This window comes from Botryllus schlosseri, chromosome 4 (genome assembly GCF_051294905.1).
Source record: "Botryllus schlosseri isolate E-star chromosome 4, Bs_hap1, whole genome shotgun sequence".
Taxonomy (NCBI): Eukaryota; Metazoa; Chordata; class Ascidiacea; order Stolidobranchia; family Styelidae; genus Botryllus; species Botryllus schlosseri.
Window position 1 is genome coordinate 17,583,249 of NC_137239.1, and position 26,930 is coordinate 17,610,178.

At 41.6% G+C, this 26,930-nt stretch overlaps 4 protein-coding genes and 1 long non-coding RNA gene across 22 annotated transcripts in view; 3 read left to right on the plus strand and 2 right to left on the minus strand.

Moving 5' to 3' along the window:
* Positions 1 to 17,240, minus strand: part of LOC145437166 (uncharacterized) — an 86,748-nt gene extending 69,508 nt beyond the window's left edge. The window contains exon 1 of the mRNA XM_080314349.1: positions 17,229 to 17,240. The gene's annotated coding sequence lies outside the window, so the exon portion shown is untranslated. The remainder of the gene's footprint in view (positions 1 to 17,228) is intronic.
* LOC145437170 (uncharacterized) overlaps positions 1 to 21,577 on the plus strand; it is a 36,592-nt gene extending 15,015 nt beyond the window's left edge. Inside the window, exon 4 of the long non-coding RNA XR_013914603.1 lies at positions 20,673 to 21,577. This is a non-coding gene — a long non-coding RNA (uncharacterized LOC145437170). The remainder of the gene's footprint in view (positions 1 to 20,672) is intronic.
* Positions 1 to 23,050, minus strand: part of LOC145437165 (uncharacterized) — a 60,311-nt gene extending 37,261 nt beyond the window's left edge. For both annotated transcript variants that reach the window (XM_080314348.1, XM_080314347.1), the window contains exons 1-2: positions 22,947 to 23,050; positions 22,847 to 22,891 (exon numbers count right to left, since the gene is read on the minus strand). In XM_080314348.1, the coding sequence (XP_080170474.1) occupies positions 22,847 to 22,891; positions 22,947 to 22,970 (69 nt within the window). In that variant the 5' untranslated portion in view covers positions 22,971 to 23,050. The remainder of the gene's footprint in view (positions 1 to 22,846; positions 22,892 to 22,946) is intronic.
* On the plus strand, positions 538 to 4,569 carry LOC145437169 (uncharacterized). 8 transcript variants are annotated; one of them, XM_080314360.1, is made up of 4 exons: positions 1,463 to 2,268; positions 2,933 to 2,990; positions 3,211 to 3,304; positions 3,897 to 4,569. In XM_080314360.1, exons 1-4 carry the CDS (start codon positions 2,082 to 2,084, stop codon positions 3,918 to 3,920), a joined length of 363 nt encoding a protein of 120 aa, XP_080170486.1. In that variant the 5' UTR covers positions 1,463 to 2,081; the 3' UTR covers positions 3,921 to 4,569. The 8 variants fall into 8 exon arrangements, 5 of the variants coding, with proteins under 5 accessions (XP_080170486.1, XP_080170484.1, XP_080170482.1 ...); XM_080314358.1 differs by having other exon boundaries at positions 1,465 to 2,268; positions 3,211 to 3,290; XM_080314356.1 differs by having other exon boundaries at positions 1,466 to 2,268; positions 3,211 to 3,311.
* Positions 8,783 to 18,304, plus strand: LOC145437167 (uncharacterized). 10 transcript variants are annotated; one of them, XM_080314350.1, is made up of 7 exons: positions 8,786 to 8,989; positions 9,317 to 9,449; positions 10,644 to 10,812; positions 12,010 to 12,204; positions 15,305 to 15,427; positions 16,910 to 17,010; positions 17,082 to 17,277. In XM_080314350.1, the coding sequence occupies exons 4-7, from the start codon at positions 12,069 to 12,071 to the stop codon at positions 17,259 to 17,261; spliced, it is 540 nt and encodes a 179-aa protein (XP_080170476.1). In that variant the 5' UTR covers positions 8,786 to 8,989; positions 9,317 to 9,449; positions 10,644 to 10,812; positions 12,010 to 12,068; the 3' UTR covers positions 17,262 to 17,277. The 10 variants fall into 10 exon arrangements, 6 of the variants coding, with proteins under 6 accessions (XP_080170477.1, XP_080170479.1, XP_080170476.1 ...); XM_080314351.1 differs by lacking the exon at positions 10,644 to 10,812 and having other exon boundaries at positions 8,783 to 8,989; XM_080314355.1 differs by lacking the exons at positions 16,910 to 17,010; positions 17,082 to 17,277 and adding an exon at positions 17,775 to 18,304 and having other exon boundaries at positions 8,847 to 8,989.
* Positions 23,051 to 26,930: the final 3,880 nt, after the last annotated feature.

Consider the following 26,930-nt stretch of genomic DNA (forward strand, 5'->3'; position numbering starts at 1 on the left):
TGCAACTTCAGTTGTTCGATACCGGGCATACAAAGTACATCCTGCATATCTGCAGTACCCCATTTACCAAGGAATTGTTCAGTGGTGTAATACTCTAGTGCGGCCTCGTCAATTCCAATTGGGCGCGAGCCACCTCACCAAATACCAAGGCCTATACCTTAGGCAGTATGACATCAACAACGAGATTAAAGAAGACAACGCAGTTTAACAGCCACGTCCGACAAATCTACACGTTATTACAATGTTATGGTCTCTAACATGGGCGACGGGCACAATCACCACATTATAAACAATAATTTACTGAAAAACCACAAATACCACAAAACTGTCAAGATCATTAATTTCCCCCATATTTTGAACTGTGGGCCGTGCACGATACATGATAACACTCTCTAGAAGTTAAAACAGGAATGGCAGTCGAGCTGATATTCACGGGCGCATGTAAACTATTTAGGACGTTACTAGTAACGTCACATATCACCCAAGGGTCGATTAAATAAGTGCCAATGTTGATCGCCACGATATATGGCTCGCTAAATGCGAGGCCACCTGCATACGGATACCCGGTTGTCGTTAATAAAGGTTCAAGATATCATACATTCACTGAAAAAACTGCTTCGATAACATTTCCTTTGCCAATCGCGTCCATTGCTATGAATCAAGCCTAGGCTGGTTCCGACAATAAATCACAACGTTGAAACCGCTGATACCGGTCACGTCGCTGAAATGCATAAGCAACACACGGTAAGTAAGTTTCTGCAGTGATGTGATTACTGCTGGATGAGATTAGGACGAAGGCAGGTTCCAGCAAGCGAGCTACAGAAGGGTCTGTTTCCGAATTCAGTTGTTCATCAGATATTGGTTTTTATCCTTACTGTTCATCAACCATTAGGGTAGTTGATATCAGTTGTCAAGTTGACAGAAAGGCGAGGTGTTGTTGTAGAGGTAACTAGTGGTTCTGATTTCTGATGTTATTTGAAATGATTGTGTGGTGTGGTAATGTATGAATATATGTCGGCATGGTCAATTGATCATGTTTATTATTTCGGAAACACTCTAGAACTGAATCACCACTCTCTGATTAGTTATGCACATCACCATGCTGACAATATTTCCTATTCATTTCTGCTCTATCTAGTGTCCCACCCGATTGGAATCTAGGTACGTTTTGCCTGATATATCAGGTGAGAATTGAAGATTCCTCTGTGAGCACAGGCGATTTTGGTGTGAGACAATGTCGTTACCTGTGAGACACTGACGATTTTGCAGTGAGACTATCTTGACACAGATGATTCTGCTGTGAGACAATCTCGTTCCCTGTGAGACACCGAGGATTTTCCTGCGAGAAAATCACTATTGCCAAAAAGAAATACATAGGCCACCCGCACAATATAGTGATTTTCTCGCAGGAAAATCCTCCCTATCACTTTTTGTCGAGAGTGATCTTAAAGAAAAACTATAGAGAGAATGACGTGGGTAATACAAGCAGTGAGCAGTGAGCAAGAGCCTCCCTGTCAGGTGAGCACGGGACGCCAATTTATAAGGAACATTGTGAGCAGTGAGCAAGGCACCCGGCAAGCCGTCAGGTGAGCACCTGCCACCGATTCCAAACGGGACTGTCCCAGTGATCATTCTGATTGATTCATCAATTTTGTACGTTATGTGACTATGCCACTCCTTGCGAAAATTTACTTCCATTCTTCAGTAGTACTAGTGGTCCTGGCCAACTCACAATGCCCAATATCTGATTTTGTTGTTGGCATCATAGTATGCCTGGGTTACTATGTTTACCCTCTCCGCAAAGCAATTTCTGTTCTCACAAGTCTTTCTAGCTCATATTCCCGACCTAGTTCCTACCACTTGCACTTATATTCAAGATATATACCGTACCTAAGATTATTGATTTGAAATGTAATGAAATTATACCCTTGTAAGGCATTACTTGATATTGATACTAATTTGTTAATTATAATGTTCATATCTGTTTTGCAGGCTATATTTAATGTGAAATAGCACTAGATCAATAGCAGGATTCTTTCGGATCGGAACAGTTAAGGATTCCCAAAATCTGGAACCCGCCCATGTCTTTTTCACTATTCGTTGCTCCCTTTACGCTTGACTTGATGCTAGACTGTATGACGTATTTGAATTTGAAACAACGCGCGGCGCAACATTATCAGTATAAAATCTGCAGCCATACCATTGTTCCAGCGAACAGCGAAGTCTCAATGAATTGGACTGGGGGACAGAGCATTCATTTAATAAAAGGTAATTAGTTTATTGGTAAAATATTATGCAGATTTCTGCATTATCTTATGTTAATGTTGTCAAGACAACACGAAACTGTTTTAGTAATGGGATTCACCGACCCTTGATATGGGTGCTGTAAACAGACCGAACAGAACGTCAGACACCCCCTCCCAGACCGGCAACGTCATACGAAGGCGTGATCTATTCAGACCAGCGACAATAATACAATTCTTGCACCAAGCCCTGACTCAAGTCCAGGGCTACCTCATGTATATCACACATAAGTGATGCTGTAGTATAGACTTCAACCCTCCTCAATTCAAATACACAGCGATGATCAGCAGCGCTGATGCTGCATAGTTGCGTTACCCATTAGTACTAACCGGCCGTCGTTTCAATGACTTCAAGCCAATGATTCACAAGCTTAGCTGTGGTGGTGTGGACCACATCCTAATGCCCATGTTATTTTAGCTTGTTGAAAATCATCCTGTGACAGTAACTGCAATAAATTTCGGGTTACCTCTATTAATTACTAATGCCGGAAAATACTGCATGTGATGGATACGGTTTTCTGATTCACTGTGATACACTTTCAGTTGTCATGATGTGAATAGTGGTACTGTCTCCTGAGCATAATCACTTACTTATACAAATGAGAAATTTCTACAATTCGAATTTCAAGAATGGACAAAAAACAAGATGAGAATATGTGCATGTCTGGAGACAAAGCTTACTAGGAGGTTTGTATGACATTAAATCATTACCTACACTAGAATCAGTAGATACCTTGTTGACTAGCGTTACATTTTTTTGTAATGCCTAGTCATTATTGCTGTTGAACCCTCATTTGTAAGTCATGTGAATCGAGATGTGATTGTTAGAGTTGGATGCCTTGAACTGCTGCAACCTCCTTCATTTTGAATCTTCATTCTAGCTATCATGATTTTGATTTTTTTGCAGGAAAATGCAGCCACTTAGATTGATACATGACTGCCGGAACTGCAGAAGGTTTCACCGAAGGAATATCAAGTCAAGTCAAAGCACGATCTGTCACGTGAGTTGTAAGACTTGCTGCTTGTTTATTCTGGAACAGTTCAAGCATACATAGAATATACCGGCTGTTATTTTACCTCTGACCCACAAGTTACTTATGGCTTTGAACCCACCATGACCGCAGACCTGCGCAAACTACTGGATTTTCAAAATGAGAAACTAGAAGTAGAACTACTCACTCTTCAAAAATCCATAACCAGAACTAGGATATGGTAGTCAAAGTAGTTGTCGTTGCCACTGCAGTAGAAATAACACAATGAATTTTCAGTTGATTACAAGTAGTACTAGCGACTTCCCAGTCATGTCAAAATCCAGAAGTGGACTTGGACAATGAACGGCCAAGTCGCAAGAGATTAGACTTCACATAAAAACGTAGTCAGAGCATACAGTTACTGATAGTCCGAAGTTTACTGTTGGCCCTAGCATCAGTTGTGGTTACATGCGGGAAATCACAGTCCTCAATTGTTTCGTACTAACTCAGGGCATGTACAAGCATACTCCCTTATCCATAACTACAATAACATGTCTAACCATCCCCAATCAGTCTTCACCAGCTAGTCATCTATGTCTGACTTACCAACTGTGACTTTTAGATCTCAGGAATGATAAGGATATGACCAGGAGAGCCGCCGACCACCCGAGGAGAAAGAGGCGGACCAGCGAGCCCGGAAGTCCCGCTCAGCAGTCTCACAGAAGACATCACATCGCATCTATATCCGATCGCCACCCCAATATAAGATCAACAGTGGACATCCCGGCACCATCCGCATAGGCACCGGTGAAACTGCCTGCACAGAAACCAGAGGGACATCACCGCCACCCGTGATAATTTATATTTGTACTTGGGAAACCTGCAAATAAGCGAATCTGCCCGGAAGACGACCCCTTGTCTCGGTCATTGAACTGAATATTTATGGAAAGTGTGCTGCAATTTGGAACTCTAGTCGGAGATATCACCCGTACGGTCAACAATAACTACAAACTCGCAATAAGTTTCCCAATTCCACTTGTGACGATGCTAACACAGGCTTCGCAGTTTTCTCATTTCCTGTGCGCCACCGGCCCACTGCAAAGTGTCCCCCAAGCATCCCAAACCAACCTGAAGGTACTAAAAGTACTCGAGCAGGTTGCTTTGAAACCTGACCAGGTGTCGTATTCTTTTAGCAATTGTAAAACGGTAGCCACTCTCGAAATTGCTGGTTTTTGTGCTTATAACTGATATTAAGCCTCGCTTACTTTTCGAGAATATATAAATTCAATGGCTGACATTATCGTTACACTGATTCTGTTTTGACCGGTCAGCGTGAGATTGATAACCATGTCTCAAAACTCATCCAAACATTACAAAATCCGAAATGCAAAAGGAGGTCGTTTTCTCAATACCTCATGAAATAGAAAGTAGCATAACATCAGAGCGAGCTAGAGTGAGTTGTGCAAGTAGGCAAACCTGAGTACTCAAAAAAAAAAAAAAAAAAATCCACGGTACTTAATTAAACACCCCTGGTCAATATAAAAGTGTGCCTTATATTGGAATTATAGCGGCCATACTATTTTGCTAGTGGCTACACCAGAGGTCTCAAACTCAAATGTGCTCGCGGGCCAATTGCCTACTTTTTCATGGCGCTGCGGGCCGCAGCAACAATAATGGGGTAATTCAATGTATTTCCAAGTATAGGCCTTATTTGACGGAACCTTGCAGACTCGTATTCCACACGCATCGTGAAAATGTGATTTAGTATTGTTAATTCACGCTGGCACGACAAACATCTCATTTTTAAATATTTGAATAAAATTGTTGCTGTACTTGGCATAGTTTGTCAAAATAATTAGTTGTAGACCCCATGCGACAGTACAAATGCATCAGGACATCGTAAAAGCTGGCGCGTCATAATTTTGCAGCTAGAGGACATTTGACGGACCATAATTGAAGGTAAAATTTAATAATTTTACAAAGATTGTTTTGATATCAGAGCATTGGAGCAGTATAGCCTAATCCGGGTTTCGGGCATAGACCTACTCCTGATAACTAGGCTACATTGATCAGATCATGTCATTACGAAAGTCAAATATAATCAGCGTTAGATTTACCTTCGAAATGAAACAAATAGAATACAACTTGACCATACCGATACGGTGGAAATGTTCAATCGCCGAAGATTCCATTGGTGTTACAGGCAAAGCATAGGCTACGACTACTTGATACTCGCCACATTAAATTGGCGATAATAACATATAAAAAGATACCCAAGATGACACAGAATGTAACCAACTATTCATCCAAGGGGCAACATAATGCCAATGGCGGTGGCCACACCGACCTGCTTAGATATCTAAATAAGCTACGCAACGCAAGATACGAACTTTTGATATTTAACTGTTTCTCATACCAGTTTGATAGTTTGTTGCGTTTGTGATTGTACCAAGTCACGGCATTCCGAGTCACAAAAGTTCTTCCCTGATTGTAACGTTTGACGCGACGAGCATGACTATGAGTAATCCCACAGAAGATCGCGGCGAACTCCAAATCACAATCTTCAGTCACGAATCATCAACGTGTCATCATTTACCATCATGAACAAGCAATGCCACTTAACAGATCATCTCCCACAGCGTGGTAACTTTTGAAAGTTATGTAATAGTGAAGTTCGATGAGCTGTTTCAAGCTTCTGGAGTAGCTTCAGAGCGAATTTTAAGTCCTCAAATTAAAAAAGAAATTGGTAGTTAAATATTGTCGAATACTTCGAAACACAAAATGCCGTCGCGGACAGCACAAAATGGTCGTGCGGGCCGCATGCGGCCCGCGGGCCGCGTGTTTGAGACCTCTGGGCTACACCTTGGTATGGTAGTTCTGTCACTTTTTACCCCATTGTATGAGCAGGTGTATCCAGTAGTATTTCACGAGCTAAGTAGTCAATTATACAAAATATCAATAATTGTGTTGGAATATTAGCACAATGCTTGACCCTTACTTTCTTTGCACCATTATGAGTGCGCGTAGAACTAGGTCTCATAACTCGATCCTTTATTGGCGACAAACTCATTGTCCCTGAATTATGGTGACTCAGTATTTCTGCATAAAGAGCTGCAGTTTGGAAGGCCGCGTTGAGCAAGCATAGTGCCTTAATTACGTCATCACAATCGCTAGCTACTCGCTATATACTGTCCACAGAATGATGCAATGGCAACGTGAGTGCCGAACGTTCATCGTGTGAGAGTCAACGTAATAGATGCATAACATCGACGCGCTATTTGTCTACAGGGGCATCTATGTCCGACAGTGGCTGGTGTGAGCAAAGGGAGCGACGCTACTGTGCGTTGTAACCTATACCCAAATAATTTCGTGAAAACGTACTTGTCACTCCATGTCCACCCTGTGCGACGTGCGATAAAAATTCTAGATTCGCCCCAACTCTTATAAACGCGAAAAGCAAGCAAGTAGAGCGCAAAATCTAGCGAAGCAGATACAGCGAAAATGAGACCCACTTGAATAGGTATCTCAAGTAATGAAAACCACCTGAGCACCTTGAAAGGACAGAAAACTTTGGCGAATACGTGGAATATTCTACCTTATGGTCATATCCGAATGCACGAAAATGTGGCTGGCCTCGGGATACGGCAATACCTTGGAACTGATATTTAAACCACCCAAATTCCCAAATTAGCTGTTCCCAAATTCCCAAATTAGCTGTCAAGCTAATCTAAGTTTTCATTAGCTTTGCAAGTTAACTGCAAATTGCCTGGGCAATCTACTTGATATCATAACCAGTGTCGGGAACTATATGCCGCCTTTAGTTGCATTCATCAACGTGATTGCATTCTACTCGCCCCCCGCAATGTAAAAGACGTAGTATACCACTCTGGACCAAGAAGTGAACACCGAGCAAAAAAATACATCCTCCGCAGGGTGTCGATCGCGCACCGCCACGTTGATCACGGCTGGCTCATACCGACCGACTGCGCAACTCCAGTCTATAAGCAACACATCTGTTGCCAATCAGTGTTGCCAATTTAGCGATTTTGTCGCTAGATCTAGCGATTCTTCGTTTGGTTTAGCGACAAAAAATATCGATCTAGCGACTAGCGATAAATCTAGCGACTTTTGAAAAATATTTAGCGATTTTTTAGCGATTTTTTTCAAAAATATTTGTCATCGATCAGTTTTGAGAAGCAAACCTCATGCACGTTCACCATCTTTTATGTGCACCACAGCGTCAGCACGGATCGCCGATTTGTATTCAGGTCGCGTGCATGGAAATCAACGTCTCTACTGACTTTCTTGGTCATGGGAGCGAAGTTGGCCATAACTCTTCCAGTCATAAAAATCGCTAAATTCGCCAAAATCATGGCCAAATGACCCCCAATACGAGCAATCACTATCATGCTTGCCCAATGAAATTTGCTATAGGCTACAAGGTCCTATATGTGAAGTAATTCTTTATGCCCACGCCGGACGAATATATAGGATTCCCCCCTTCAAAACTGAAACTACGAGTTACAAGATAACTGAGAAAACTATTGTGCATCGGACTTTTGACACCTACGCTAGGCGTAACTGTACTGTAGCACTATTCGCACCAATATCGAGATCCTGCATGGAACTTGTTCAAATCGACGTCCCCCAAATTGGTCGAATTCAGAGTTTTATATTTGCTTCACGTCAGATTAAAAAAAAATATAAACGATTACATCGCGTACTTTTGATACTAACACAAGATGTGACAACTCTCTAATTATATACAATTGATCAGATGGATGGACAGGGAAATAGAAATCTAATTGGGTCGATGGTCAGCCGCTATAATAGTGATATATACTTAGCGGGTTGGCCCCCCTAGGTTGGCCTTCCTATTATTTTCTGGAGTGCACGTCGCTACTTATAGTGGTCGGCAAACCCGGTGCGAGTCATGTCGTGTTCAAGTTTATATATAGTTCAAGTATTCCCACCCAGTTAAGCGAAGGCAAGCACCTTTCCGCAATTGTATCAGTATATTGCATCGAGCAAGCTCGTATATCTAGGTAGGTTTTCACTTAATTCCCAATCAGCGGCAGTTTGTGTCACGCCTCTACATAGCAGTGCCGGGATCAAGCCACCACCCCCGAGTCACGAGTCAACCCGAGCCATCGCAGACCTTGACTCGAGTCAAGTCAAGCCAATCGTTTTTCGAATGTGACTCGAGTCAAGCCAAGCCAGCCGACTCTCGGGGCTGACTCGAGTCAAGTCGAGCCAAGTCAAGTCAAGTCACGAGTCAAGTCACAACCCAAGTCAAATTGCCCTTTCGAGGTATGAGGCGTGACTACGTCACTGCATTTTGCCAGCCGTCCGAAACACAGATTGAGTGGTCATTGATTTTGAACAGATGAACGAATATAGAGTACTCAATAATTTTGGAGAACGTAGTGAATGTTACTTTTTAATGCAGGAATCAGAATCATAATTGCTTACTATCCCGCGTGGGTCATATTTGTCGCGAGTATAATTGACTATAATGTCAAGAAGTGACGCTGAATGCCTCTTCATCAATGCGCACCAGAATAGAAGTATCGTTTCCAAGAAAATGCCGCGTTGGCAATATAGCTTGAGTGTTTACTTCTCAAGTAAGCAGTTCGTGCTATATGAGGACTTCACAATTTCCGTTGCTATTTTTTGTCATGTGCGCAGCGAACAAGGCAGGCAATCGTAAGCCAGGTGAGATCGTTTTTGTACCGGCTTAAACCAAATTTAGCCATACCTTTCCGACGGAGCCATACACTCCAGCTCACGATCTATAGCAACGTATTTATTTTATAAAAGGTATTAGATTCCAGATTGGCCAAAGTTAGCGAGCTGTATTCAGAGCCCGCGCGGATTGTGTGCGCAGATTGAATCACTCCAACATAATATTATGAATTGATAGGGCAGAGTCATTCTAAGATTCGTTATGCTACAGCAATTAGAAACTAATTTTTATCATCTCAGATCGTTATGCTGACATTGCCTGCAATTTTCGCTCAAAAAAAACTTTACTCTACGCAGACATACACTCCAGATTTGAGATCGATGCCAATCCACTGCAGCACTGCATCATTATAAAACCTGAACATTGTGGCGTCTACAGTCATCGCATGAAGCAGGAACACCCCATACTTCCGGATTTACTGCTGATTAGGTAAGAAGTCATTTTTATGTCTATCTAAGACAGTGCTCCTTTGTATACTTTTGATTGTAACGGTTAGAGTTACCACCAGACGGGGTAACTTTTGGTAATACACACACTTTTTGAGGTGTGTATACCCTCCCCCTTTCTCTAAGAGTGCACTGTGCAACCAGTAATCATCGTATTGATGTTATGTTATGTAGAAGAGAATTGTTCACCCCGCTACAGGTCCCAAATATGTGACCTCCCAAGCCGTTTTCCTTTCTGACACGACTGTGGTGCAATACAACCACTGAACCACTTTCTACTGCACAAAACCAAATTGTAAATGTAGTTTGTTCATGCAGAATAATAACAGGGAGATGTTGAAGTATAACTGCAAGGCACTAACACTCCCGTAAGTACTGTAAGTAGCCAAAATCTACTTGGCCACCCCGAAAAAGTAGACATATTCAACACATACAACATCTCAAAAACGTAATGTGATAGAGCAAAATACACGTCAGATTCGCATTCGGCACCCTCAAACCAAGTATAAATGACCCAAAGAAGTCCCGGCGCAAAAATCGTGTAGGCCAGTGTTATTTATATCAAAGAATACGTATGGCTAGAACCGCCCCCAACAATTATTTTGAAGTACTTAGAGTAGCCGATTAGTTGAGGCAGCTTCCGCCACACAGCTTATTTTAGTACCATGCTCACGAGACTTTTGTCCGAATTATTCAGTAGACCTGATCATGCCATGACACTGTTGTCATATTGTACTGCAGGGGAGGCCAACCTTTTCAGCCAAAGGGCCACACTTGATTGACGAACTATTGCGCGGGCCACTTGACGCGCGAAACGCGCAATTTTTTGGAAGTTCATAGGTTAATAATGGTCCGTGGACACATGAGCATGCGACACTACAGCACGCGAGACTTCGGCATGCGACAATCCGGCATGCGACACATGAGCATGTGGGTTAATTACGGGTTAGGGGTAGGTTGGGGTTGGATTTATGGTTGGGTTAGGGTTAGGGTTTAGGTTAGGTTAGGCTAGGTTAGGTTAGGTTAGGCTATGTTTCGGGTTAGGGTAAGTTTTTGGGTTATACAGTCACATGCTGAAGTGACGCACGCCGATGTGTCTCACGCCGAACCGTCGCCCTCCCTCCACGCTCATATGTCGGGCAACCGTTAATAATATTGTCACTTGACTATATTGCAGACCTGTTGGATATCGCTGGGCTCAGTTTGCATTGAATGGACTATCCGGCGCCTGGACATATCGATATCAAAAGCTTCGACCAACATGCGTCAATCATTTTGTGCCTATGTTTCATAGTCGCAAGGTCGCATATGTTGAACGACACATCGTCTCGTAATCGCGAATATAGGTATACTCAATCTGATACATTGGGCATTCTTTAATTTTCAGAAAGGGGTAACGATATTAAAAGCAAGAAATCGAGTGACGAAATGTTGCGCAAAGCGTGCAGAAAATTTTTACTTTTGATAAATCGATCGCAAATTATTCTGCTTTATTGTAGTGTACGAAGATCTACCAAAATGTGACTGGCTCATGGATCTGCCAATGCGTCGGAACTGATATTTTTCTTCATCACATCTCAAGTGTTGCGGCCAGACTAATCAAACCCTTGGTTGGCCTTGCAAGTTCACAATGTGTGCAATTCAGTCCCGACAACATTACTAATTTCAGAATTTACCTCGCGGGCCACTCAAAACCTTCTCGCGGGCCACGGGTTGGCCGGCCCTGTTGTACTGCGTTTATTATGCCGGCGTCAATCCAGTCACCACGACAGAAGCTGCTGCCGCCCAGTATTCATTTGCTGTGTAGAGAAATGTGCGTTTTTGCCATTGGTTTATGAACAATATGCCCAAGCCTCTCGGCACATATAGGAAATTCAACGGCGATGCAACCTCTGCAGTGGAAAGCAATTATACAACTCTCACAAGTCGCAGCGAGTCAATATATTCGCATTATAAATGCAACTTTTTAAGGTTTGCGGCATGTCTGCAATTTTGTCATCAACGCAACCCTGCCGGCCGATTTTACGGCCTAATGAGATTGATCACTTCTAAGTACTCCGTACAATATACTGAAGCTGATTCCGGCAAATTAACGGTCCTTATTTAGATGTACAAATTCGATCTCATCATTAGGAACGTGGATTCGAAATACTATCACGATTTGACGATCAAATCCACTTTCTCGTTATACAAGTTAAGGTGCATTAATCGCATTGATGAGGGCCGCAAGTTGAGCCTGAATTAATCTCTGAATCATTTCTGTGTTTTATATTCTCGAAGCGCGAAGTTAGATAGTGTTTAATTGTGTGCGCCTACTAGTTGGAACATGTTGCAATGCCCGTGACATAAATCCAACTATGCTTCGCGAACATAAGTCGAGAACTGCAGCAATGCACTCGAAACCGGGTCTTAAGATAACAACCAATAGTCGCGATGTGAGTTACTCTATATTAACAAAAACACATTGTGCCGGCGATAAGGGGCCTGACCGGTGGGTCTGGCGCCTATATCATCATAATTTTCATATGTCCCTTGTTTTCTAGAATTGTCGCGCCGCGTGACCGCTCAGCCCGTCGACGAAACTCCAAGCGTGCGGCAACCAATGATAGAATTCCGCAATTATCTCAACGGGAGATTGCACATTTTGACGAATCCCGCCAACCGACTGCACCCCTCCCAACATCAACCACGCGACTTTGCCGCACCGCAACAAGTTCCAGCACGCTGCACTTTTCCCAGTAAGTCTATTGTATTTTCATTTTTTGCGTTGTCAGCCTGCATTATGCTGTGACAAAATGTAAATCAATGTGCGAGCATGGCCATTCTTCGTCACCATGCGGTGCAAGTAACGCGATGGCGGATTGGTAATGGTTTTGTTGCAGGCCCAGACTTGACGGATGCTTATTGGGTGTATATAGAATAAATTGTGGTCCCAAACTTATTATTGCCTCGGCGAATTTTGTATAATAGGCCTATGTTACGGGTACGTAAGGCATTGCGTATAATGCTATTATATTTATTGACTCCATTCAGAAATAGACCATTTTTTTATGTGTATGTGGGATTTCCAACCATACATTCATAACATGCCCAGGATGGGACTCGCACGTCAATAGCGGCTTATCGTAAAAACCGAAGGCCCTGTAAATAATCCATTTAAACCAGGGTGTGGCATGTTGTGATGTCAATTTTTAACTATATTAGGGAACGTTACATGCGGGACTTGTACCTTCACGTATTCGACACTGCCACATATCTTTCAAAGGATAGAAAGCTCAAAATCCACTACAAAACCGTTTCAAAATCGTTAGGCGACCCATCAAACTCAATACGGCAACACTTTCACAAGCGAGCGTGCGTTATAAGATATGCTGCCACGCCACACCACCTATCCACAAAGAGGGAGTGTGTCCCGTTGACGATCCGCGACTAATATCGAGATTCCAACACATGCGCGATCTGTTGCAGAATCACTCAAATCAGTACTGATCGGCTGATAAAAATCAAAAAAGGACCGAGTTCAACCAGTTCAAACGTCAAAACTTTCAGAAGGACCTGTGACTCGGAACCTCATCTGTTGGTAGATTGACGAACACAAAATAAGCCTCAAATTGTTCTGAGGCTCAGTAATTCTCCCATATACGTCCCACTTAGACTTGAATATCATATCAATCCTTGATAAATCCTACATATTTTACATCACATTTTCACAATTTGTGTGGAATATGCGCTGTCCGAATCTAAAATGGGGCCGACTCAACACTGATTATTCCAGATTTGGTTTTTCGAAAACAACGTACATATATATTTTTATATTTTTAATCTGCCAAGAGCCATATTTTTCGGTCGTTCATACGAAAGATCCAGAAGTGGGTGGTGTTATAAGTCTGTAGCTACGGAGAATTAACGAATAACATCGGCCCTGTGTAAATGAACACAGCGGTCGACAATCGCCATGAATACTGCAAAAGCAAAATCAACTATTCTATGCTCTTTCCGCGGCCTTTCTACAATTCACCTATTCACATCCCAGTATAGCACATTGGTTTCCGGTTCTTTTTGTGGAAAACGGACACCTCGCAACCCTATAACTTACATCCTATTCAATTGTCAATTCGTATGCTCGATCATGAATAATACTTATGAACAGGCCGTGTTGACCTGTCATATACTAGGACAGTGGTTCCCAACCTTCTTCATATCGTTACCCCCAAGAAGAAAATGACGGATTGTAATCACCCCTTTTCAATAAATGACAAATTACAGCTTGCACTTAATTAAATCGAAGAACAGCACAGAGATGACGTCATAATGTACACTGAAAGTTACACTGTTAAAAATATCAAGTCCATGCGAAGGCTGATGCTGTTTTCGTGTTATCCAGTGGTCAAATAGAAACAAAGGGTATGATATTAATTGACAGCATCCCTCATGTAATTGTCAATCGCAAAATCATTCAGTTTGATAGAAAACCCTCCTTCATAGCAATAAGTTGAAGGAAATTCAATCACAAGGTTCAATGCCATACGAAGATTGGTTATTCATTTTTGAAGGAGAACCCAGAAGGTTCGAAAATCTTCCCCTCGTTTCTTTAAAGGCATGTTGATGATTTCAAACTTAATTTTACAGACTAGACTAGACCAGCACTACACTTTTCTATACTAACAACTATATTTCTACGATATTGTTAACGCATTATAGGTGTAAAGCTAAACTTAGACGCCCCTTGTTGTCTTTCAATTTGTCAGCCTGCGCAACAATATATGATCCGCCCTACCGCGAAATAAATTAGAATTACCTAGCACTATACTGAACTACATTCGGCCCTGTTATTCGTAATCACTAATGGTTACTATGATCTCACAGCAGGCATGGTGAACTAAGTGAAACGAAATATATAGGTCCACAAGCTCGCAAAGACATATGTTAGCCTACATTCATTTTCACGTTTGGAAATACTTTGAACAGTGCAGCGTTATAAGTATAAAAATTTGAATTACCCCCCAGAAATTGACAAATTACCCCTTTGGGGGTAATTACCCGCTGGTTAAGAACCACTGTGCCAGGAGGTCAAATATAGATTATCATTTATTTTTTATTGCCATTTTTCATATCTATTTCTTAACCCCTCTGGCATCACCAAGGACTCCTATATTCACGTATTTTCGTAGAATGCTATATAGTGGATTTATTAGCCTATATCAAACGAAAGTCGCTAAACATGCAGTGTCTGCTTTGTGTATGATACGCTCCCATGTTTAATACGCACCCTTAAAATAGCATGCAAATTTTAGAAAGGCCTGCACCCATGTATATTACTTGTTCTGCGTCTCAATGGGCGAGTAGTTGCGATTTTAGGGTGCGCTATCATTGCGTATTTGCGATGCAGTTATTAAACGATCATTACTCAATCAGTGGAATATTCTTTGAACGATAGCAGATAGCAGCCAAAGCTCGCAAGGCCGGCAGAGCGATAGTTTCGGCTATCGATACTATATCTTGTACACGAGGTCCATGACAAGTGTGATAGGTCAGGCCAACGATTATGTCGTGCGTACCAGCCCTGCCGATGATGCGACCGATCGCGAAAGCATTTGTATCCTGCGTACATGGCATACTATATGTGCGATTGGGGGGGCCTGTCGTTGACGTGATGAATTGGCGATTACTGCCGCGTGCGCGCTGCGATCAGTCATAAAGAATCCGATAATTTAACTGCCTCAGTGTTTTGAGTTGGACTTCTTCTTAGTATACTTTACATAATAGCATCTTAGCTCATACAACGAAATGGTTTTTAGCTCAGAATTACCCTTTACTGACCGCTATCAATTTTTTTAGCATACTCTCCACGCAAGGTCCGCTGCAACAATTCTATTCGCCTTGGGCACCTCAGAGCAAGATCGGGAAAGATCGGTAGCCACCTCAAGACGTACACCAATCGTCCATTGATCCATACCACAGGTTTGTCTTACACAATTAGTGTTTAGTATTTGATATTTTCCTGGCAATGGCGCGCAACATTAGATTGAAGACATAATATTTCAAAAGACACCCCCCATTAAAAAAAACGCTGTTTAAAATACGTTTTGAACAAGGTGTTTCAAAATAACGCCTGATCCAAATGCAATCCCAACGGCAACGCCGATCAGTTACCACGGCAACAGGCGGGATAGCCAGTAGTGTAAAAATTGATCTGGTTTTAATTGGCAATTTGACACTACCCATGACGCGGAAACACGCATATGTGCGTGTTTACGCCCATATTTCCTTGCATTCACCATTCATTGCATTCATCTTCAGGGACCCTCAATGGTGTTCAATTTCTATAAAGTCTTGCGGTTCTATAGCGTTGAAATTCTATAGCTTTACAATTCTCACGGGTCGCTGTTTTTTTCCATTTGTACTATCGTCGTCATGTGTGGCATATGTAACTAATTTCGCCTAGTGCATGGTATTCGTCTAATAGATATCAGGTCCCAAACCCTAAATACAAAATACTTAAAACGCTTGACGCCTGTTAGTTAGCGAGTCCGCAACATCGCGCAAATGCCAACCAACCATCATTCTACCCCCTCAACTAAACTGCATTGCGCGCATATCCACCAAATATATATATATATATTTTTTTCTTTTTGGCCCATAATAGTCTCGTAAACTAGGTCGCGAAATAGGTTAGTATGTTTGTGTATATCCGCGAATTGACGTCATTCCTGCGCAAGGTGCACATCTACCCTGTGCGATCTTTTCATAATTAACAATTATCGGGAAATGGAGCAATACAGCTCCGACGTTGTTATCATAAGCAAACAATTGTCGCGATGTTAGATCCGGAACCTCATTGTGATGTACGCCGGTAGGGGAATTCGATTAGAGATAGGGCTTCGGAGCTGGAGTCAGTCCTTTAGGGGTACCGACGGCTTCGACGTATTTCATAAGATGCCATTGTATGTAATGACCATATCTGCTGAGTTAACATAATTCAACAGCAGGCCTTTTCCCCCCTTTGGCGCTATCGTTCCCGACTAACCATGTTCTTGGGGATTCAACAGCAAGGCAGTCGTATGTTCCATATTCAATTTTCATACATTAGTGCTGAACCTCGGTATGCGAATTACGCCTGTGAATATTGTGGATATTCTGCATACCCGCAATTTCATCATCAGCACAACCTTATTGGCCAATTGTAACGTTAACGAGTACAGTGCCAGTGTTAAAACGCCGCATCAGAATTTTAATGCTGTATACTGTACAGCATTGGCACGAAGCAAAGTGGGTTCCAGTGCAACTATGACGTTAGCGACAACTGACAAGTATTCATCATATCGCCACAAGCCGGCACAACGGCACCCATGTACCGTTGCCGCATCCGATTTTACTGACGGCCAACAGATTCCAGATTACTATAGATAACCAACTTACGGGTAAATTAATCAAACTACTCAGAATTGCTTCACATGCCGCATGCGGTCTGCTGGCCTTATGCTCGACATCGCTATCCTAGGCCATCATTGTTCGAGAAATTGACAAGAAAAAGAAAAGTCGCGGTATGTCATGCTATAGCGTCTCAAAGTTTCCAAATTGCAACTGTGTTGATGACAGCATAATCTTTGCTCAGATTATAGAAGAACCTACAAAAGAGCATGGCCCAAAGTACAGTCCTTCAACTGCTGCTGAAGTTTTGATGAAGCCCTCTTCATTCAGGCAGTTGCTGACTGATGATATCCACAAGAAAGACTGGATTCCCGTCATTATCCACACTTACTTTTTTTTTTTTACGTGTTCCCGCACCAAATAAACCTGATTCAAATTTACTGATCTCAGGAGCTTAAAACTGCTGCAAGGGACCAGACGAGTATATTGATATTACAGCAGATTTCTGTTACCTTTAGTTACGGAAATTTTCCGTAAAACTTCCTACGGTCAGCATATGTAAAATCATATTACGGGGAGAGTTTTTTCGAATTTACTGGTCTCATCAGCGTAAAACTGCTGCACTGGACCAGACCAGTAACTTGGTATTACAGCCGTTTTCCGTTACATCAGGTAACGGGAATTTTTCCGTAAAAACTTTAACAGTCAATCTTTGTAAAAAATAAATTACGGTCAATAATATTTTACGGGAAAATATTTTTCAAATTCACCGGTCTCAGAGTCGTAAAACTGCTGCCAAGACCAGACCAGTAATTTGGCATAGAATATTCTCAACAGTGTATTTCATCGTTGACGATCTTTCTGTGAGCACAAACGCGAAAATAAACCCTCTCTCGCAATTGCTAATCGGCTAAATCCGGCACTTTTTCATTTTCAGATGGGGCAGTCTCCAGAGAAAAAAATCGTGTGACAATTAAACATGTGAAGCACGAAGAACGATTTCACCACTTTTTTAGTCTATTGCAATGTACGACGATTTACCAAAAATGTGACTGCTAGACCCTCGATCTGCCAATGCGTATGAGTTGACATTTCAGTCATCATCATCCAAGTGTCGCGGCCACGCCGACTATATTTTTGGCTGGCCCTGCGAGCCCACAATCTGAGCCATTCAATTTTGATAATAATATATTGAAAGTTAGCTCGCGCGCTACTCAAACCCACTCGCGGGTCACATATGGTGTTTACGTACATTTGTCACTCACACCCAATCTAGTAGGTGTGATCAAATATTGCACCGTTCTTTCATGCAACTATGAAGATTTTCTCCCTTTTAAAAAAATTAGTTTTGTGCTTTGATTTTCCAAAACTTGACCTTTGGAGTGTGGAATCTGTGTCGGTCAGGAACCCGGATAAATGAACAGGGATGCGACAAGTGTGCACTGCTAAATGTATCCTTGTGGAAAATTTAGCCGAATCATAATGCTGCTCACCGTATAAGAAGTGAGCACCCATCTGCTGAAGTAAGCTGTAGGTTGTATAGGGTATTGTCTTTCGAGGGTGAACTATCAATTGGAACGCGTGGTTTTGCCCACTTTATTGTTGTTCGTATCTCTAAGGATTCTTGTACAGACCCATTCACCTTGTTGCAGTGCCGGGATCAAGCCACTACCCTCGAGTCACGAGTCATCCCGAGTCATTGCACATTTTGACCCGAGTCAAGTCAAGCCAATCGATTCCCAAAGGTGACTCGAGTCAAGTCAAGCCACCCGATTTTTGGAGGCGACTCGAGTCAAGCTGAGCCAAGTCAAGTCAAGGCAAGCCAGTAAAGTGACTCGAGTCAAGTCAAGTCATCCCAACACTGCTTTGTTGCAATGTAGCATTGTTCAGCCTTTATGGACCAGGCTTAATTAGGTAAATTCGCCTACGGCTATAGCTTCAGCGACAAATTAACATTCTTTGTATTGATTCGTGTGCCACATTGACAATGAATGAATAATAGCTATAATCGCCAAATCCTATTGTAATTTACGATTACCGTATACTGAGATGGGCCACTCGTGCTTTCGCTGAATGCCAAATTCTAAATTTCAGCCACAACATGCGTAATTAGTACGAAATATAGGGTAGCTCACCGCATGGGCGTAATACGAATACAAATCAGAAGTAGCACAAGGTCACATAACGAGACAATAATTGTATCGCGCGAAAGAGGCTAAATAGGGGTAATGTTATTTAAAAAAAAATATCAAGGGCTGTAGCATTTTCCCGCACCTTTCTAGTTACTTTCATATCTATACTGCTATGTTATTCAATATTTTGCAGCTGTTTAAATTGTTCAGTAAATCGGCCTAGCCAGCAACTGGCATGCAGCTTTCGGCTCATATTTATGGTTCGATCTGTCAAGGAGAATTTAGTATGACAATACCCTTAAGCTTTTGATGATATAATCTGCATCTTCACAGCAATCAAGTCCATACTTCCGATATCACAATTATAGTATAAAAATATCCATTCGAACTGTCATTACCAGAGCGACAAAACAGTTGCTGCCCTTTAGTCTTGCTTTGCATATCAGATTTCGTTATATACCCGCAGTTTGAGTACACACGAGGCTAAACCCAAGTTACACCTTCGCGGTCATTGACTCGCGACCGACCAAGTTCACATCACAGAAAGTGACGGAACACTTCAGGGTATGTAAACCCCCTATGTATCGATACGGAAATTTACTGTAATGCGTTCAACTAAATTATTCTTCCAAAGTATTGGCGGCTAACTCGAGCCTATCTCACTTGATGACGTTCGGCTGAACTACGGAGTAAAATTTCCAGCGACTATAAAAGGTGATGCACGAATTTCTTCCCAGCTCTTTGGATCAGTTCGCCATTTACGGTGTTCTGCGATGTGCTGTGTTCATTGAAAATCGTCATCTTTAGTTCTGTGTTTCCTGATCCGATCGGCAGAGCTTGTCTGTTGGTAGTTGACGACAAGATCGCCGTATTGTCCCTCGGATCAATTGTTGTTGGTCCAGATGTGCCATCTCCTGATGAAATTGAAGTGGTTATTCTGGTACTTACCTTTTGATCATGCTGTTGGATTTGGCGATCCGGCCTGGTGATGGAGAGGTGTGTATTCGTCACATAATACGGATCTGTTTCGATTGTTCTTCCAGCCCGCTTTGTTTCCATCACATCTACGCGGCGTTGCATTGATATTGTGCGTCGATGATTTACGCGCAATGGTTGCGTATAGGGCTTGGTTTTTAGGTTAGTTTCTAACGTCTCTAGTAGTCGTTTTTAAGGCATTTTTTTTTTACACTTCCTTTTTCGCACCAATAGTCCGTGCTCCCTTAGAAACCGTACACAATCACCTACGTTGGGCAACGCTCCCGCTTGAATTGATCGCAATACCTTGTATGTCCTTCCATGAACGCCTACGTAAGCTAAATGGTAGGGCATGTGCAGGTTTTCGCTTTTCGGGTATCTGCTGTTTCTTGTGGGGAAACGCTATTTTTTTCAACAGCGCGTCGCTAGACGGTTCTCTCCTATCTGTTTCCGTGCTATGGTTAGGCAGGGCGTATAATTTACTTGCTCCATATGAGATCTAGTGAATTTAAAAACCTTCATTTCAACGTTCATGTACAGCACACATCTTATTAAAGTGAAACATTCACACTCCTATCGCACACCCACAATTCAGTGTTCCACACTGGCGCCGTCTCTATTTACGGCGCTTACTACACTTGAACCGACTATTGAGTTTTGTATGGATAGCAACAGTATAAAATTTCAAAAATTCGTTCTAAATTTATCAGTTATATCTCTACCAACAGCTCACCGAAGTCCAGGCCCGAAGTCAACTATGAAGCAGCGAAGATTTGAAAATCAATGATAAAGCAGAAGAGAATGAAACAAGTTGAGCATGGTCTCAACGTTAATAATTATAGAAGATGCTGAACAACATTAATTTGACGCTAGCCGAATCTAGAGTCAAAACATGTCTTTTGTACATTTGATTCAATTTTGTTCAGCCGTTCATGTTCGCCTGCTCCAGTTTTCCAAGCCTCTTGCAATAACTTCGCTATCTTGTGTCCAAATTTATGAACTTGAACTTACTTAAAGCCATAATGCACATTTTACCTCATTTTAACGTGTCACAAGAAATAAAGCACGAGTATGTTTTGGAATGTAATCAAATGTATTGCAAAAATCTCTAGATCATGCGTTGTCGTGCAGATTTCTCTGTAGGAGTCGATACTGTGGGAGTGCGGTCAACGCTTCCAGTTGCAGTATGTCATCAAATTCAGCTCCATCTGCCTTGTCAGCATTGCTATGATTGTAAAGGCAGAAGCAGGCTATTGTCATATCGATATTCTGAGGTTCTTCCTTGAATATAGCCAATGCGCGAGATATTTTCTTCAACACAAAGCACTGCGCTCTGCCAGAGGGTAACGATATGCATGAAAACAATAGTGACTTTTTTCGGTCAAAGTTCTTGGGCATAATAGTGGCGTGAGTAATAAGTCCTCAGTGGATATTCAGCATCTCCAAGAGCATAATCTTCATCAATTAATATGCCAAAATGCTGGGCAGTTGTGTCTTCAAAAATCGGTATCACAGCCGCACTATTTCTTCGAATACTTTGCGATAACGTGCTGATCATTTGCCAGATACTTCCTCGGGGTTCCGTTCTGATCATCCGTCCGTAAATTTCAACAACTCAAGCAATTCCGTATTCCTTCACAGCATCGCTACCATACTATACGACATCAGCAAGCAACTCAAAACAATAACAACTGGCCTCGGTTCCGTGTTGAACTCGTTACAGCGACGAAGTAGACAGTAATTACTCGCAACTAACGGACTTGGCCGAGCGCGGCGCCAAATTGACATTTGAAACCGAATTAAGACCGCCGACGTCTGGCGTCTTGAGCAAGTCAATCACTGGCCTTATGCCAGGTCTAAATTAAGACAACTTTTTGAAACCCACCCTTAATGATAGACGATTTAAATAAGAGTTTTTGATCTGTTGCTGTTGCATGCTTACCGTGATATCACTAAAGACAGCCGGAATTTGATTAATTTATGAAAATGAGAAAAATTCATATGGAAAAATTCTGACGTGATGGAGAAATTCTGAGCACAGAATCGGATTCTGCAAACCTTAAATTAGCCAAAATAAATCATTTCAATTTTTGGCGCAATTTTTTTTTTCGAAATTTCTGGACCAGTGCTATTGACATCACCAAAATTGATATAAAGAATTCATCGTTGTCTAATGTAAAAAATCTAGCGGGCGTCCGGAATCTATCTTGATCTGACATGGTTATTGTGTCATGAAATCCAAATCCGTCCGATTATGGTATTTGCTACTGTATAACTTGATTTTGAGATAATATCTGTGGCATGGTTTTCACCCTGATCAATATCACTGCAGCAATAGTCTAACGCCTTAAGAAGACATTGTCCCGTCTAGTCTAAACCGTTAAGGCGTAAGCTTATATTCCCCTGCGAGTCCTTAGCGAAATTGTAGGCAAAGCGACGGATGATATTGATTTTAATATATAATTATAGCATTCGATTGTTCCAGATGATTCATTTGGTGATGTTTAAAAAGTCTGCAAGTACTTGATGAGCATTGTGACATAACATGGCCTGAGTCGTCTCTAGGTATCGTGCATATTGATATATTACTTCACTAACATTTAAGGTTTGAACTCAGCAATATAACGTCACGTGACGTCATAAGCTAGTGTTCACATTCAGGTTGACACAAACAAGAACCTTTCAGGGGTTCGTAACATCACTACACTATGATATGGCTTCCATCTGTCGTATATTGTCATTGATTCGTAATTCCCGTTGCCAGAAAGAACATGTGATTGTCCCGTCACTATTGGTGTACCCAAATATGCTATGCTGGTCACGTTTTGTGGCGTGTGCAACCGTCCCAACTTTTACAGCGGATAACATTACGGACTTGATAAGTCTCAATGAGTTACCGTACCTCGTCAGTTCCTTCACTTGATCCGTTGCCACTGTCGTTTAATCGCTACAAAACAAAAGATATTATCCCATTTTATCACATAGTTTTACGAAATGTTCACCTTAAGAACCTCTAGCAAATCCATTATATATTTGTTTCCACTCACATATGCAACTTTCTAAATGTGAGTCAAATCGAGCGAATAGTAGCCTACGGACGAAGAACTGGTTCTTATATATAATAATGCACGCGGTATGTAAATATATATCCAAGATGAGTAAACATAATAAATAGTTTAGGCGACATCATCCTGTAAATTTACCTGACAAAGATCACTCGCATCGACACTCTCACAGATGGATTAATGCAGCTGTCTGTATGCATTGGCGAATGCAAAAATAGATCTTATTAAATTATAGGTGTGTTGAGCAAATATATCATGCCCCGGAGCTATTTAAATATATTCATTTTATCTCTCATTTCATAAAACCACCCCTTGTCAGCTGCTATCTCCGTCGTTAAACATGAATACGGGCTTGTCAGATTGAATTGGCGAAAACACTCACATGCGTAAATATGCACCTCTATTTATGCACAGAAACATTGTTGACTTGGTAATTAGTTCCTCACGTAAGTCAAAAATAAGGATAGCTCTTAGGATGGAGAATGTAGTTTTGTAATTGTATAGTTTCAACATATATGGCCTATCGTGAACCCTAGTCCGAGGACCTCAAGGAATCCATACATCACAGGTTGAGAACCAGTCTATGATTTCACTCGGTCTGTTCGTCGCGCCCAACAAGGTAGTGGTATTAGTGCTGAGATCCTGTATATCAGTGGTTTTAACTTTTTTAAGCAAGACTCATATATGAGGTTTATTAACATCTCACGACCCATCATGCCCCACACATCAAATGGATTGGTCTAATTTACCTTCTAGCGCTACTGATTCAAATGATTGTGATTTTGACTACTCAGTCTTCGTAAACTTTTGTAGGCATAACTATTTACTTTTTCGACTTTAGATTTTGTAAAGTAGCTTTTGGATGTTACCATCACGCTTATGGGTGAAATTGCAATAAGAGCAGAGTGAAATAACTGCTTAATCACCGTAACTATTATAATTTAAAAAAATGCACCAATTATTGTTAGTGGCACTAGTTATTTTGCGGTTGTTGCGTTAGATCAACACAAACGTTTAGCTGCTGGCTGATCGTCGTCGGTTCAGCGCCATTAACGTACGCATACTCAACGGAACTAAACCGACATGGTTCGTAAAACACGGTTCGTCCATAATATCGGAACAAATATCTAAAATTCATTTTCTACATGACAGCTAAGTGCGAAAGTGAAGAAATGCGTGTCAGAAATTTCGGATAGGGTACAAACCAAGGACGAAAGAGCAATGGTGATCAAAGTATAGTCAAAAAAGTCACGAGTAGAAGTAGTGCCTTTACACATATAGGCTATATGATATAGGTACCCGTAATTTTCCAATAATTATGCATGACCAGGTTTACCTTGGACCAGATTTACATTATAGCTTGTTGGCACAAATTATAGCATTACATCATAAGGATGGTGTGAACGCTCGAAAAGTTCCGATTCGTGCGAACACTAACATTTACAAAACCCCTGACGTCACAATACTAATTTCAAACGCGACATTTGCATAAGGACGTAACTGCGTACGTGCATACACTGTGCAAGACTTAATGGACCAAACTGACTAGTTTTTTTAAACGCAATAATAGCAGATTGACATTGTGACGTTCGAAAATATCACATCTGGATAGTCACGCTCGGGCCCGTCAACTCCCCGTGACTCTGAACAGATGCTTGGCAGACAGACAGATCATCAAAGCATCAGCTAAAAGCTACACGCATTCACCTGATACTCTGAAATAGCATACATATGCTGATCGGTGCAATGTATGGCATCAGTCTAAATGAATCATCGGTGCATAGACGGTGCGACGCAATTATGTCATTTAAAATCGTAATATAATTAGGATTATTGCCGTTGTTGAAACTTCGTAGATTCAGCAAAATTAAAGTAATCACTAATCCGACTATTTTCTTAAGATAACTCCGACTCCGACTCCAACTCCGACTCTATCAAATTTTACCAATTTGCTTCGAAAATTATATGGCACTGTGACGGCTTACTGACTATCTACTAAACCATTAAACATATGCAAACATATGAATAACGATGACATGCAAAATTGTTTCATTGTGGTACTGTTCGAATTTGTCACTATGCAATTAACACGGAAGACTACATTCATTAATATCCTTCCTTTTTTCATATATTATAAGTTGTCATGACACGGATTCTCTAATACCATAATATGTATGAATCATTCAAACATGACGTATATCCAATCCTGTATGATTAAAAGGTAGAAAGAAAAATCGAAGTGTAGCGCCTGAGTACGAGTCAGCAACTAATACAGAGATGTACCTTACTAATTTTCTCATTATACACTGTACTGATTACAAGCACACACACTGTCACTACTAATAAACATAGATAAGAAACGAAATTTAGGAAGCAGTCAAATAGCATATGTCTAGTCTTCGTGCACTTACTCAAGTATTCCAGGACTGGGACTTGCAGTCTTTCTTAATCATTTGTTCGACCCAAGCAGCTAAGCTACATTACAAATATCTTTAATTTTGGCAAGTGGGAAGCAGCGTTTGGTTATAATTGCATCAATTTATTTTTACAATTTTACAAAACCAGACGATGTATTTACTCTGTCACAGTATCATGGTATAATTCGAAATATTGCATCAATGTGTGACTGCATCGCGAAGATGCACATTGCGATTTTCTTCCTCTATGCAGCTGAATTGCAATTTGCAAATAATGTCCTGTTTTATCAATATGTTACTAATAACGGTGATTGATGGCACATAAAAATCCTATATTAGTTATTATTAGTAATTTAAAGATACCATTGAAAGCAAATGTTTTCATAATAAAGAAGTTGGAGTCAAAGTCGGAGTAAGGGTCATTTCCACGACTGACTGCCAGGCGTGCTAAAAATGTTGAGACTCCGCCTCCATTAAACGAAGAATTAGCCAAACTCCTCCCCCCACCTTGTTACCCGTGGTGTTCCGCAAGGCTCTGTTCTTGGGCATGTCCTTTTTACTTTATATGTCAATGATATCGTTGAATATCATTGAATACCACACTCTTCGCTGACGATACTCACCTCTTATCTCATGCACCTACTCCCGCAAGCTTGAATGCCGTCACCCGTAATCAAATGCCCAAAGTGCATGAGTGGACGTCCCATAATAGCCTTCGGGTTAACGCTGCGAAATCCCAATTATTGGTCGTGTACTCCTGCGATAACCGAACCGTTGACATCGCTGGCCAACCAATTTTCAACACTAAAAATGCCAAATACCTTGGTATTTTACTGGATAGTGGATACGGACATGTCCTGGAAGAGTCACATACAATTACTCAAACCACAACTATCGAAGGTATGTGGTCTATGTCGCCGCCTTAGCTACACTCTGCCAGTCAGCGTGCTCTTGATACTCTTCAACACTCTATTCATATCGAAGTTACAATACGGAATTCTTTGTTGGGGTGCTTCCTGCAAGAATACAATTGACCCACTGCATAAACTTCAACATCGGATCATCCGTATATATCATTGCCAAAGCCCCACGGGGGCCTGGATGTGCAACTGATAAATCGCTTCTCAAAAGATTTGATGTTCTAAACTTACAGGATATGAGGAAGCTAGAAATTGCCAAGTTTATGTATCAGTTCCATTGCGGTCAATGTCCCTCAAATTTCAACGACTACTTCACCTCGGAGACAAAAGCGCACAACGGCACACGCGCGTCAACGAAGAACAACTACCATATGATCAGGACTGAATACAAGAAAACGAATTGCTCTATCAAGTATGCCGGACCCCTATTGTGGAACAGCATCTCGCCGGTTATCCGACATTCGTCGAGCATGTCCGCATTCAAGTCGAAATACAAGCAATTTCTTCTAAATCAATCTTAGCCAGTCTTCAAGATTACCGGACCACGACCTAACAGCGACCTCGCCCGCCGCCACATGTCACCT

Excerpts from the sequence above, each read along its gene's own strand:
- LOC145437167 (XM_080314351.1), top strand. The coding sequence starts at position 12,069 with ATGATAGAATTCCGCAATTATCTCAACGGGAGATTGCACATTTTGACG. Across the intron at positions 12,205-15,304 it reads AGCACGCTGCACTTTTCCCA|CATACTCTCCACGCAAGGTC; the intron begins GTAAGTCTATTG and ends CAATTTTTTTAG. Across the intron at positions 17,011-17,081 it reads CAAGAAAAAGAAAAGTCGCG|ATTATAGAAGAACCTACAAA; the intron begins GTATGTCATGCT and ends ATCTTTGCTCAG.
- LOC145437169 (XM_080314356.1), top strand. The coding sequence starts at position 2,082 with ATGTCTTTTTCACTATTCGTTGCTCCCTTTACGCTTGACTTGATGCTA. Across the intron at positions 2,991-3,210 it reads GAGACAAAGCTTACTAGGAG|GAAAATGCAGCCACTTAGAT; the intron begins GTTTGTATGACA and ends ATTTTTTTGCAG. Across the intron at positions 3,312-3,896 it reads CACGATCTGTCACGTGAGTT|ATCTCAGGAATGATAAGGAT; the intron begins GTAAGACTTGCT and ends TGTGACTTTTAG.